The sequence below is a fragment of the Orcinus orca genome, chromosome 15 (genome assembly GCF_937001465.1).
Source record: "Orcinus orca chromosome 15, mOrcOrc1.1, whole genome shotgun sequence".
Classification (NCBI taxonomy): domain Eukaryota; kingdom Metazoa; phylum Chordata; class Mammalia; order Artiodactyla; family Delphinidae; genus Orcinus; species Orcinus orca.
The window spans coordinates 79,712,767-79,727,552 of NC_064573.1; the positions used below are offsets into that span (position 1 = coordinate 79,712,767).

Here is a 14,786-nt window from a genome sequence, read left to right on the forward strand (position 1 = left end):
TACATAATTTTAAACTGATCATGAACTCACAATTTGGGGTTCTAGGATTCTATGCACTGACTTTGATTGTGAAGCCTCTAAAACAAAGTTTCCCAAACTTGGGTCCCCAGATTCTATTCTGTCAAGGGGTAGAGATTGATCACCTGTAATTCTGATAAGTAGCCCAGATGAGTCTATCGCACACCAAGGATCTCAGCTTTAGAAGAAGAATAAAACAGGCAGTGGCAATTCACAATAAAAGGCAACATGTATTGAGCATATATTATGTCCTGGACCGATGCTAACCACTTTGCCTGCATTAACTCATTAGCACCTCTCATAGGAAGGAGGTGTTATTACTGTTGCTCCCAACTTACAGATGAGGACACCGAGGCTTAGAAAGCTTGGTAATTTGCTCTAATTCTCACAGCTGATAAGATGTGGAATCTGAACTCAGATCTCTCTGCGTTTAGAGCCCATACTCTGTGACACACTTCCTTGGGTTAAATCTTAAGGTGGTAAGCATCTTGACCTTGCAGGGTGTTAAGGATAGCTCTCTAGACCAAAGCTTTTCAGTCCTGAGACTGCCAAATACTGTGGCAGCAACCCAAGTATCCATCAGTGAATAAGGAGATAAACAAAATGTACTCTATCCATAAAATGGAATGTTAGCCTTAAAAAGGAAGGAAATTCTGACACATGCTACCACATGGATGAACCTTGAGGACATTACGCTAATTGAAATAAGCATAAAAAGACAAATATTCTATGACTCCACTCGTATAATGTCCCTAGCATAGTCAGATCTATAGAGACAACATAACATGCCGGTTGCCAGGGGCTGGAGGGTGGGAAGAATGAGGAGCAGGTGTTGAATTGAGTGCAGAGTTTTAGTTTGAGACGATTGATTATGGTGATGTTTGCACAGCAGTGTGAATGTACTGAGTGCCGCTGAACTGTACACCAAAAATGGTAAATCTTATGTTAGGCACATTTTACCACAATTTAAAAAAAAACTGGTGTCTGGTTCCTGCACCAGTTAAATCAGAGTCTCTGCAGAATAGGGCCCAGCTATCTGTATTTTTTAGAAATATACTATCCAAGTGTTTCTAATGGGCACCCAGAGTTAAGAACTCCAAGAATTCAGCGTACAGAATTCTGGAGCTCACCCTGCTGGCAGTCCCTGGCATCGTTGCAAGTTCTCACTCTCCCATTCACACAAGAGGCCTAAAAGCAGGACTCGCTGGGAAAGGCGAATCTCCCAGCCTGTTGCTGACTAAGGTGGCTGGGTCCAAGCATTAATGGAAGGTCCTGGAAGCAGAAAGCTCTGTGGTATACTGGGTGCTTCTCTGGCTTGTAGTTGCCTGCATATGCCTCATTCCCCTTAAGAGTCGACGAAGAAGGGTGATTATTACTGAAGGGCTGAGCTTTCAGGATCAAGAATAGAGTTCCCACGGAAACCTACAGTTCACGGCATGGATCAGGTCACTCTGCCCCTAACTTATAAGTGCATATTTCCAGTCTTATTTGGGCTGCAGCATGACTTTTGGGGAATTCTCAGCAATGGGAGTTACGATAAAGAGAGCTTATTAGAAGAGAGAAGAATGGCATCTGGCCTCCAGCTCAGCAGCAAGGATTCTCTGAGCACCTCTACTTTGCCTGGGACTCCAAGATGCCCTCAATGAACTCATATTCTTTAGGGAAATGGATGTATTCATTCAGCCAATACTTACTTCTTGAGTCCCTGCAATGGCCCAGACATTGCTCAAAGGGGCACAGAATCTGATTCTGGGCCTTTGCACAAGGATAATCTGCTGAGCCCAGTGATACCCTGCAGTTGCTGGATCATGGGGAAGCCTGGGGAACTCAGAGGAGAGGCCAGGATGGCTGGGACATTGGGGACGGGTAGCTGCTGTTTACCAACCAGTACGAAAGTATTCCAATATTTTAACAGCTGGGAAAGCTGTATGAGGAGGTGCCAGATGAATGGCAGCTTGGCTTGGGCAAAGAGGTGAACAGTTCAGCCAATGTCCCTGACCTTCTTGTGTAGGAACGGGCAATCTTTTTCTGTCGTAGACCAACTAGTAAATATTTTAGGATTTGGTAGACAGTATGCTCTCTGTCCGAGCTACTCAACTCCATCGTTGTAACATAAAAGCAGCTATAGACAATAGTAAATAAGTGGTTGTGACTGCATTCCATACAGACTTTGTTTATAAAAACAGCAGGCTGGATTTGGCCTATGGGCCATAGTTTGCAAACCCCTCTTCCAGTGGATGAGACAGATATACCCATTCATCCTTTCATCATACAAATATTTATCGCGCATCTTCTACATGACAAATATTGCACTGGGCACTGGTATACTGTGCTGAACAAGATGGAATGGTCCCTGCCCACAAAGCACTTAATGGGAGAGGCCAAATCAGTCTGTTCAATATGCTACGGTAAATATTAAGATGAAAGTAATCAGGAAATACAGAAGAGGAAGTTAACTCAGACTGGGAGTTCAGGGAAGACTTCCTGGAGGAAGTGGTAACCGTGCCACCTGCTCAGATCAGCCTGGGAAGCCATATCTTTCCCTGTGGGTTGTCATCACCAGCTCTTCCCTTGTGTCCTCCAGTCTCTGAACAGCTACAATGATGGAGACATCGAAGGATCCAAGCGGCTTGGGAGGAATGCCAAGTGGGTGGCCTTCGCCTCCATTATTATTGGCCTTCTCATCATTGCTATTTCTTGTGCAGTTCACTTCGCACGAAAGTAAGTAGGCTTTTTTAATCCCTCCCAATGTAAAATGTCTTTTCTTTTTTGTTTTTTTTTTTAATTTATATATTTGGCTGCACCAGGTCTTAGTTGCGGCACGTGGGATCTTTAGCTGCGGCATGCGGGATCTTTTAGTTGCAGCATGCAGGATCTTTAGTTATGGCATGTGAACTCTTAGTTGCAGCATGTGGCATCTTTTAGTTGCAGCATGCAGGATCTTTAGTTATGGCATGTGAACCCTTAGTTGCGGCATGTGGGATCTTTAGCTGCGGCATGCGGGATCTTTTAGTTGCAGCATGCAGGATCTTTAGTTATGGCATGTGAACTCTTAGTTGTGGCATGTGGGATCTTTTAGTTGTGGCATGCGGGATCTTTAGTTGTGGCATGTGATCTCTTAGATGCAGCATGTGTGATCTAGTTCCCCGACCAGGGATGGAACCCAGGCCCCCTGCATTGGGAACATGGAGTCTTAGCCACTGGACCACCAGGGAAGTCCCCTAAAATGCCCTTTCTTGAATGTCCACTGGAATCAACTAGGATAGGTTAGATTGTGCTTGGTAACAAACAATCCCAAACAAAAGGTTTTGATTTTTCCTCACTGCTGTTCCATGGGCCTTGTAGGTTTGCGGAAGGTCTCTCTTCCACACAGTCACTCAGGGTCCAGGCTATCTGAAACTCCACCATCTTATAGCTGCTCTATCTAAAACAGGAGTCAACAAACTTTTCCTTTAAAGGGCCAGATAGTAAATATTTTAGGCCACTGTCAGCATCTCAGTTGCAACTACTTAGCTCTGCCATTTTAGCACAGAAGCAGCCATATCCAATCTGTAAATGGATGGGTGTGGCTGTGTTCAATAAAACTTTATTTATCAAAACAGGGAGCTGGCCCATGGGCCATAGTTCTCCAACCTCTGATCTAGAGCATGAGGGCTTCTCAAGCTAAGACAGGGGACAGAAAAACCAGAGAATCCCACGTGGGTTTTCACTGCCTCAGCCCTGGAGTGACACATGTCACTTAGGCTCATAATTGATTGGCTAACACCAGTCACATAGTTCGACCAAACTGTAAGAGAGTGAGAACTGTAGGGCAGTAAGTGGAATATTTAGGTTATTACTTGCTCTGCCTTAGCATCTAATCTGCTAAATGATTTGCTACATGACATTGCATCCAACTAGCCTAACTGTTCTTAGTTTAAGAGCAGAAGGGTCTCCACAGATGTTTGGTATTTTCAGTGAGCTCTCATCTCATAAAGAGATGGGTGCTGTTGATGTTTCTCTCTGGATTTGGACAAATTTATTCTGATTTCTCCAACCAGCTGAGATGGGCTCCCTCTGCCAGAATCAATGATACTTTCCATCAGAGGTTTGCCAGAGGGCAAGGTAGTGTGATGGACAACCAAGACCTGGAAATGGCAAGTACAGATTCATCTCTGTCTCACTGCGTAACTCCTAGCAAAACAGATAAGAACTCAGAAATCCTTTCACTCTTCTGTCAGAGCAGCACTGTTCCTCCTACACCGTTTCCCTCAAGCTGAGAAGATCAGTCTTTCTGACTTGGTTTCAGAAAGGGCCCACTGGGTGGATAAGAGAGGAGCGGCACACCCTTTAGCCTGCCAGGTCAGCCAACCCCACCTTGGCAACCAAGAGTGTAGTGGATGTCACAGTAGGTCAGCTTCCTAACAGGCAAGCCAAATCCATGAGCAATCGGGCAGTTGGATGGAGGGGGGAGATGTCAAAATACAAAGAATCATAAAGGAAAAAAATAGATGGCTTTGGCCAAAGAGAGGAGAAAAGGACACTAAAATATCAAAGGAACCTCAAACTTTCTTGCCTGCAAGATGGCAAATTGATGATGTTGGCTTATGAAGGAAAAGACAGTTGAAAGATAGATGTGAACACACCAACTTTCCTCTTAAGGAAAGCGTAATGTGCTTGTGTGTGTGAGCACACGGCCGTGAGCTGTGGAGTTAATGGTGCGGGTTTGGGACCAGACTTCCTGGACACAAGTACCCCCTTTACCACTTACTTACGGCGAGACCATCAGCCAACTGCTTACCTTTCTCAGCTTCAGTTTCTTCCTCTGTCAACTGGGGATTATAGTAGCACCCATTTAATAAAGCTGTCGTGAAGGCTGATGAGAATGTGTATAGGTTGGCATCTGTTCCTTAGTAGTACAGAAAAAATACAAACCATTTATTCTATTATTACTACGGTTGTCAACATGACTGGGGGAGGACATCAGAGTTTAAAATGCTACTAAATAGAGTTCAAGGCTTTGTACATATGAGCCGAGCTCAAAGGACGGTGTTCCAGGGGAACGAGGCCAAGTCCTGGCCCGACTCCTGGGGACTTGTGAAAATACATACTGCCCAGATCGGTGTTTGAGCTAAGTGGTTATAATAATAGCAGCTGACACTGACATAGAACTTACCATATGCCAGATACTGTTCTAAGCTCTTATATGAATTAACCCTCACCGAGTCCTCACAGCAACCCCATGAAGTAGGTAGTATTATCCCCATTTTTGCAGATGAAGAAACTGAGGCTCAGAGAAGTGAAGTGACTTGCCTGCTGTCTCACAGCTAATAAGTTGTAACGGTGGGTGTTAAGCCCGGCATAATCTGGCTCTGGAAACTGTCCTCAGCCAAACACCGCACAGCCTCTAAGCTAGTACGTCCTTTCTAGTACATCCGCTAACAAAGGCCAGTGGACGGCGCTCACCTTGTGGCTAACTCGAGAATTATTTATATGGTGCTGGTGCGGTGAGGTTCCAACCTACCACAAGAATGGGATGAGTTAGGGCCCAGGGTAGCAAATCAAAAGGCTGCAGGGGTTAGGCAGGGAATGTCCACGCGTGAAGCAGCCTGGTCGCAGGACCAGGTAGGTAGCAGTAGGTAGCAGTGGGGGCGGTGGTGCGAGGAGAGAGTGCAGTTTATGGGGAGCAGCCAGCACTCTGCTCCGGCTACTCGTCACCGCTTGGAATGCAGATCTCATGGGCCCATTTTCCAGAAGACATTGAAAAGCTCGGTCTTCATTTAAAATCTGATTTTTAGATTTTTTTTTTTCTTGCGGTACGCGGGCCTCTCACTGTTGTGGCCTCTCCCGTTGTGGAGCACAGGCTCCGGACGCGCAGGCTCAGCGGCCATGGCTCACGGGCCCAGCCGCTCCGCGGCATGTGGGGTCTTCCCGGACCGGGGCACGAACCCGTGTCCCCTGCATCGGCAGGCGGACTCTCAACCACTGCACCACCAGGGAAGCCGGATTTTTAGATTTTGACAACCAGTTCACATTGTTTAAACACGTGGTGAGGGCCCAAAACAAAAAACACAAAAATCGCACCTGCAGCCTGGACATTAGCTACTTTGCAGTCTCCGGGGGACAGTTTGGCTTTCAGAGTTCAGTTTGCCTATTAGACACCATGCAAGAAGTTTTACTAGGGACGCAGAAGTCTTCATGTATGGGGACTTTCTCCATTCTTAATATAAATGTTTCTATCTGGAGATAAAGCATTGATGTTTGTATGCTTGTGATTGAGGTTTTGTTAGTAGTAGTAAAGGACAGGAGAGGAAGTCCCCTCTCCACCCCTTCTCCCTGAGGGGAAGTGTTTCACAGCTGTTAGAGCCTGGCCCGCAGCAGGATTCAAATCCTAGTTCTACCACCCAGACCGCCCGGACGTGTCATGAAACTCTCTGTGCCTCAATTTCCCTCTCTATAAAGTGAGGATAGAATTTTCCCCACATCTGTATGGTCAGCTTCCTTTTAGATACTTTTTCTTCCATGTTATCAAAGAAAGCAAAAATGTCTTCCAGAGTTAGAATCCCATGGAGACACTCAAATTTAAAGGCTTTGGGGTGTGTGTGTGTTTGTGTGTGTGTGTGTGTGTGTGTGTGTGTGTGTGTGTGTGTGTAAGTGTAAGAGACAGCAAGAAACTAGGCCTCAGTGAATGAAATCAATTCTATCTTCCGTTAAGACCAGTAACAAGGCCGATTTCTCAGTAATCCTTAGAAATAAAATTTCCCAGCCTGGCTTAATGCAGGAACTGAATGGCAATGTGGAATTGCTAAGGCAGAGGTTCCCAAGCTTTGGGCTGCAGAAGAGTTACCTGGGGAGTTTTAAAAGAGGTGGACATCGTCGGAGCCCTACCTCAAAGGATTCCAACTGACAAAGCCAGAAGCGAGGACCAAGAATCTGCATTTCCAAGCTCCCCGCTCCTGCCCTAGGGCTCTGGTGCAGGTGATCAGAACGCACTGAACTTTCTCCCTCCCAAATCCAAAAGGCAGAGGCACTAACAGTAGCCAGCCGTTAACAGAGTGGTCAGTTTTCATTTACCTCAGCAAACTTGTCATCCTAACATGTTATATCTAACTCAAGGCCAAGGATGGGGGTCATTTTACAGCCTAGGAGACGGACCCGCAGAGAGAGGCTCTTTTGTAGCAATCTAAAAGGCAGCAAGGACTTCCTTGGAGGGGCTGGGAAAATCTGACTTTAGAGAAGAACTCCCCTAGAGATAAGACCGAAAGGTTTGAATATGTCAGTTTTCTGCGTTTCATTAAAAAAAACTGTCTGAAGTCACCTATTGCCTTTTAAAAATGGTGAAGTTCTGCCTTTCAAAAAAGTATTCCTTATCCTTATTAAGAAAACTGTAACCAATCTCTTGTCCCTCAAGTGACTGGAATCTCGGGTAGTTTGTTTTCTCGGAATAGACTCAGGTCGTGATAGTCTCTTCTCCCAAACTCATAAAAAAGTCTCATTCATCCTAGTTTTTTTCCTCCCAGTCTTATCAAGATATAATTGACGTATAGCGCTGTGTAAGTTTAAGGTGTCCAGCGTAATGACTTAACTTATATACACCATGAAATGGTGACCACAGTAAGTTTAGTGAACATCTATCAGTTCATGTAAATACAAAATTAAAGAAATAGAAAAAAAAATTTTTCCTTGTGATGAGAACTCTTGGGATTTGCTGTCTTAACCATTCTTATATGTAACGTACGGCAGCACTCATTATATTTATCACATCGTACGTCACGTCCCTAGCACTCATTTATCTTATAACTAGAAGTTCGTACCTTTTGACCACCTTCATCCAACTCTCCCTCCCCCCAGCCCCTGCCTCTGGTAACCACAAATATGATCTCTTTTTCCATCATTCGTCCTAATTTTACAGGTTGTCTGTGTGAGCCGCATGGTGCTTAGAGCAAAGAAAGAGTTGCATGACATGCGGTCCGTTAGAACTGGGAATCATTGAACTAAAATAGTCAACAGTTTGGGATAGAATGCTGAGCCGTCAGAAGAGAAGTGTTCTGGTCCAGATGGAATCAGAAACTTGCAGTCTCTTGCAGTTATAAAGTCCGCTGCCCGCAGGTTACTAGGGAAAGTGGAGGAATGGATCACAGAGGTGAGATGTTTAAATACTGCAGCCGTCTAGTTCTTGATCCCGCTTCTTCACATGCCCAGCCTACGTCAGCAAGTCTACAGAGTTTTACTTTCTGCTGGTGTCTGAGGATTCAGGCAAGTGAGGTTGTTGTAGTCATGTTTCACAAAGCACAGGCCTCACCTGTGACAGATTCAGCAGAGATGTTTGTGTTGTATGTTTAAACACTGGAACCACGTCCCGAGCTCAGTGGGAGCCCTGTACCCATTCATACTCATGAGTGTCGAGCGACCTGGTGGCCAGAAGCTCCATTTAAACGGTTGCTTTTTTCTCTTTGAGGAACATGCATAGTTGATTTCTGTAAATGCACATATATTGCAATTCCACTGACCTTACATCTCTGGGTGTTCTTGTAGGTACCTAAACAGCTAGGCACACTCCCACCATGTATTAAAAATGTTTGTCACTCTTAGCAATAAGAAATTTCATGTTCCAGAGTTCCATTAAGGAAGAACTTGACTTCTAAATTTAAGGATCCCACGACTCTCTCCCATTAGTAGGTTCAGAGTTAGTAGATGTTAACGCATTCTGTACGGCAAAGCTTCCGTCTCACAAACAGACTGGAAAGGTCCTTTCCCGACCTCAAAATATCCTGCCTTTGCATTAGAAGGGAAGTAGGCATATACTTACTTACATATACACTTAAGCCTACATCTCAAGGGGGATAAGAAGCAAGGACTTGGTCTTGCAAAAACATAAAAGCAAATCTCTCTTATTCCCTGTATTATTGGCTGGTGTGAGGCTTCTTGGTGATTGTTTCGCGCAGGATGTGTCTTCAGAGAATTTTTATGATTCCATGATGAAAAATGGGGAACATTACCTGTTTCCAGAAGATCAGAAGGGCTTTCTTCGTTGGTTCAGATGAGTTGCAGTAAAGACAAGTAAGACCTAAGTCATCAACAATGGACAGATTTTTGCTTTGAAAAGTTTGTAAGCTGGTGGGACATTGATGAAAACATCAGAATAAACATGTTCAAAAAAATAAAGAAATGTTTTTAAGAGAAAGACATTTTTATAAAGGAAAGAAAAAGATGTTCAACCTCTTCAGTAACCAGGGCAACACAAATTAAAGCAACAACAAAATACTCATATATATATATATATATAATTTTTTTTTCTGTCTGCCAGATTGAAACAATTTAAAAGATGGATAATGTCAAGGTGGGTGAGAGTGTGAAGAATTGGATACCACACTGTCGGTGGAACAGTAAATTGGGACAGTCTTTTGGGAGATCAATTTGGTTGTATCTATTAAACTTTAAAATTTATGTGCCCGCCCACCCAGCAACTCTGCTTTTCAGCGTCACAAAAAGGCATGTAAAACAGTAGTTCTCCTCCTTACACATTAAAATCACCAATGCCCAGGGCGCACCCTGGACCAGTTAAGTTAGAATCTCCAGTGAAAGGGCAGGGCATTGGTAGGTTTTAGGGCCCTACAGATGATTCTGACCTGCAGCCTAGGGATGAGAATCAAGGATGTGCAATGATGTTCATTGAAGCTCCGTTCGAAATAGGGGAAAGCTTGAAACAACCTAAATGTCCATCAGCAGGAAAATGGTTAAATACACAGTGGTTCATTCATAGGATGGAATAATACACTGCAGTTTAAACATGGAAGTATCTCCCTTACTGTGGCTTTATAAGGCCCCAGAGGATCTGGTGGCTGCTTCTCCATCCTCATCTCCCAGGACTCTCCCCCTCACTCCTCCACTTCAGCTACATTGAATTCCTCTCTCTTCTTTGAGCAACAGAAGTATGCCGCAGGGCCTTTGCACTTGCTGGCCCCTCTACCTAGAATTTTCTTCCTCCCAATATTCACATGGCTTGTTCCCATCTCTCCTTGAGATGCTTGCTCATATGTTACTTAGCAGAGAGGCTGCCCCTGACCAGCTTCTCTAAAATAACACCCACAGCCCCACGTCTCTTCCCTGTGTCCCCTTAACCAACTTTACTTTTCTTCCTAGTATTTACTTCTCCCTGACAAGGTTTATATATGCATATAATTTTTTATATAAATATATAAAATATATATTTTATATATATATAAAATGGTCTGTTTCCTCCTACTGGAATGAAAACTCCAGGAACATTTTCATTTCATTTCTGTCATTGCCCATAACAATGGAGCATAACACTTAAGGGTGCTTCCCGTGAAGCTAGACCATTAGGGTTTAAATCTAAGTAGTAGTGTGCCTTTGGGCACGTCTTTTAACCAATCTGTGCCTCAGTTGTCTCATCTATAAAATGAAGATAAAACAGTACCTACCTCATAGGGCTGTGAAGACTAAACTGTATAAAGCACAGTGCCGGGCACATGGTAGTAACTGCTGGGTGTTGTTATTAACACCAGCACCTAGAGCAGTGCCTGGCATATAAATATTTATTGAATAAATGAATGAATGAGTGTAAATAAATAAATGCACATGCACACACACAACGAATTTCTAAGTGAATATTTATGGATTTAAATGTAGAGGAAAATGCCTGGAGGATGCACCCCAAATGCTAACAGTGCTACTAACCCTTGAGGAGGAGAATAAGATTCAGAAAGACTCACGAACCATGAGTATGCCTACGTCTGTATCGTTTGGGTTTTTCTGCATGTGCCACACCTAAAACATAACATGTTTCCAATAAAATATTTCTCAAAAAGAAGCCAGTGCTTAGACTCAACAGCGTGCAGACCTGCTCGTCCACACCAGCACTGGTCGAATTAGAGTACTTCTTAAAGACGGAAGCCCTCGGTGACCAGGCTCTGCTCCCTCCCTCTCTCCCTCCCTCCCTCCCTCCCTCTCTCCCTCCCTCCCTCCCTCCCTCCCTCCCTCCCTCTCTCACCCCCTTCTTCCCTCCCTCCCTCCCTCTCTCACCCCATTCTTCCCTCCCTCCCTCCCTCTCTCCCCCTTCTTCCCTCCCTCCCTCTCTCCCCCCTTCTTCCCTCCCTCCCTCCCTCTCTCACCCCATTCTTCCCTCCCTCCCTCCCCTTCCCTCCCTCCCCTTCTTCCCTCCCTCCCCTTCTTCCCTCCCTCTCTCCCTCCCCTTCTTCCCTCCCTCCCTCCCTCCCCTTCTTCCCTCCTTCTCTCCCTCCCTCCCTCCCCCCTCCCTCCTTCTCTCCCTCCCTCCCTCCTCCCTCTCTCCCTCTTTCCCTCCCTCTCCCCCCTTTCCCTCCCTCCCTCTCTCCCTCCCTCCATCCCTCCCTCTCTCCCTCCCTCCATCCCTCACTCTCTCCCCTTCTTCCCTCCCTCCCTCCCTCCCTCTCTCCCTCCCTCCTCCCTCCCCCCTCCACCCCACGCCCCTCACTTTATCTCTTGTACACACAGGGCCTGAGCAGCCAGCAGCCAGCATGGAGGACGGACCTCATCCACACACACCCCAAAGGAGTTTCTGAGGAATGGATCCTTGACTTCAGACTGTGAGATCTTTTCCTCCAGGGCTCTCCCTGGCAAATGAACTAAAAACGAAAAGAAAAAAAAAATGTCCACAATTTAGGAAAACCAGGCAGCAAAGCCAGGCCAGCCAGGGTCATTGTTTTGTTGTTTTTTTTTTTAAGAAAGAAAATCAAGTCTCACTGTTTCAGTTTATCAAAAGCCACTGTGTCCATGTGTCCTTTCCTCTTCTCCAGAGATAAGCCTCAGAAAATCTCATTACTTTTAATGGGGGAGAGGGGTCCAGATCCGGAAGGAGAGGGAGGTTCTGGGAAGAGCAATGGATGCTGGTGTTTGCGATGTTGAGCACGTTTGTAGCATGTTTAAAGGCATCAAATAGAGCTGAATTTGTGGATTGTTTCCTTTTATTTCTACATGTTGTAGCTTCGCTTCAGTCTTCAGTAGCTCCTCCGTCAGTTCCCCAGAGTTCACCATCCCGTCTTTGAAGACTCCGATGAAGGAGCTTTCTGGTCTTCTGTCTTGATCTCACTTCTCGTAACTCCCTCCCACCCACCCCTTCCTTGCATCCACCCCGGGTGAACTTGACCACAGCCACAGTTTTCACTCAGACTCTGAGAATGTACTTAGTGGTCAATTCTAGGTACACGGCCACCTTTCCCATCCCGGTTTTGGGAATATGCTGGCTGTGTTTATAGGATGTGCTTTTATTCAAGCTCTCTCTCCCCTCCTTCTCTCTTTAGCAAGTCTCAGGCAAGACCTCTGATTTTCCTGGAGGCCACCTGGAAATGCCACCCACTGTACTTACTTTCTGTCAAATGTAAACCCTTTAGGTGTGACTATACTGGTTTAACAAGGCCACCATTATTCTGCCTTCCAGAAGACGCTAACCTGGTGGTACACAAAGATAATTTTCAAGTCATTTAAAGCCACGACATTAAGTGACACCGAATCACAAAGAACATTTGCCCTTTTCTATTCTTTTTCAATCCTGATTACAGCTCAGAGAAAGTCTCTGTGTAGTGCTCATGGGTCCTTTGGTTCTTTTTCCTTCTTAATAAAGAAAGAGCAGGCCTCAGGTTCAAAGTCTTGTTTAGATAGAATTTAATAACTTACTGGGTTGTGTTTTCATTCTATGTATTTTATTAATTACCTTCCATTTATAGCTGTCTACTTAGGGACATTGTTTTCTGTTCAAATACATTTACTTAAGAAAAGGAAGTGGACTCAGAAAATATTAAGTGGTTAACACAACAGGTGATAGGTATATATGTCAAAAATAACTTCAAACACTAATATTAGAAATAGTGAAAATAACTTTCCTAAGCAAGAGAAAAGGCAGCTTATTCTAAGTGAATGAACAAGAGGCTGAGTCAAAACACCTGAGTTCCAAAGCCTTTTCTGCCACTAACTAGCTATGCAGGCTGATTTCAGGCAGGTTTCTTAGCCTCTGTGCCTCACATTTCTTCATCTGGAAAATGGAGATAAGAACGCCTGCCTCCTTACCTCAGAGTGTTGTTATGAGAATTCATCGCCATGATAGATATGATTGCCCCTGGAGGGAAATTCTAAGTGCTCTACAAAGCATTGTTCTTAGATATTGTGAATCTCAGGCGTTTGTTAAATATCCTGGACCCTCGCAAAAAATAAACACTGATGGACACCAGATTCCACCTGTCATTTTTCCCAGACGTCCGTCACGAGCCAGCACTTGTCCCAGGAGGACATGAATCAGGAACACCAGTTCTCAGCACACAGAGATCCTGGCATCATTCCAGTATATGGGATCCTGATTTCTGTTTCTCACACCTTGTTTTTTGTTTGTTTGTATTTGAGTCCCTGATCTTCTACCCAGATCAAATGAAGTGTTGCTGAGAGGCAGAATAAAAATGGTTTTAAGAAAGCCTGTTTACCACGGTGTATACATTGTATTTTCTTGGGGTTCCCAACCTTCTAGAGACTCCCATAATCGAAACGGGCTCATTCGTCCCAGCCTCAGCCTATAGAGAGGACCATAGAGAGGCCCAGGGTGGGGCTAGAGAGGTGTCAACTCAGATCTAACTCATGGCCTGAAATGCCCTTCTGGGAGGCATTAAAAGTGTTGGTCCCACTAAAGCCACTGAGATTTCTGGGATCAAGATGAGGGTCTGATTTTTTTTCTGGGCCCCTGGGGCCTGGCAGCGAGCTTTAATACTGACAAAGTGAGATGACGGTCTTCTCTGGGACCTCCTGCAAGGCTGAGATCGCCCCTGCTCCACTCCAAAAAGCACAGTTAGGAAACAGATTGGCCAAGACCAGGGGACTCTTGCAGCAGCCAATGACAAAAAAAAAAAAAAAAAAGCTACAGAAAGAAGAGTTTACTTGATCATATAATTGAAAATTCCAGGGATAGCTTCAGGTATAGCTGGGTCTTGGTGTTCAGCATCATTAAGAACGTCTCCCTTATCTATTTCTCAGCCTCAACTTCCTGAGTGCATTTTGGTTTCACAGTGGCACAGTGGCTGCCGGCATCTTCAGGTTTCTTCCTACCAGCTAAGCAATGCCTGTGGAAATAAAGTAACTCTTCCCTAATTGCTACAAGGGGGAAAAAAAAAGTTTCCATTTGAAATAATGCACAATTGATTTGGAGCAGGAACCAAGCCATCAGAATGGATACCAGCCATTAACAGACAGTTGTGGCCACCCTTTCCAACACAAAGGGAAGCTGTGTCCAGGGCTGTGTGGTACCCTCTTTGGGCAGAACTGGGTCACGATTCAGCCAGTAAAACTGAGCGTGAAGTCAGCTCCACCCAAACTTTATGGATTGAGAGTGTGGGAAGGGTGGTTTCCCAAAGGAAAACTAAAATGCTTTTACCAGAAGGAGAGACAGATGCTGAGCAGGGGAAAACAAAACAAAACAAAACACAACCAGTCTGCATTAAGCAGGCTGCTTCTTACAGTGCCTGTCACAAGCAGGGTAAAAGTCATCTACTAGCTTTTCAAACAATTGACCCCTCTGCTGTCACTCTCCTCCATTTCCTCATCCGACCAGTATTGACAGAGCACCTGTTCAGCCATAGAAACTGGGCTAGGCTTTGCAGGTTCCAATAGGATGACAAGAGACCCTTGGGAAAAGTTATCAGGCTAGTGGGGAACAAGCACATATAGAAACAATTAGAAGGAAATGTGAGAGTGCTAAGACAGGCAAGGAACAGTGTCATGCGGTCCCTTTGCAGGAGGGGGCACTGGCT

At 44.9% G+C, this 14,786-nt stretch overlaps 1 protein-coding gene across 2 annotated transcripts in view; it reads left to right on the top strand.

Moving 5' to 3' along the window:
- Positions 1 to 13,455, top strand: part of TMEM233 (transmembrane protein 233) — a 41,745-nt gene extending 28,290 nt beyond the window's left edge. Inside the window, exons 2-3 of one of the 2 annotated variants that reach the window (XM_004276748.2) lie at positions 2,603 to 2,739; positions 11,494 to 13,455. In XM_004276748.2, the coding sequence (XP_004276796.1) occupies positions 2,603 to 2,739; positions 11,494 to 11,500 (144 nt within the window). In that variant the 3' untranslated portion in view covers positions 11,501 to 13,455. The remainder of the gene's footprint in view (positions 1 to 2,602; positions 2,740 to 11,493) is intronic. The other variant, XM_049698215.1, reaches the window with a different exon arrangement.
- Positions 13,456 to 14,786: the final 1,331 nt, after the last annotated feature.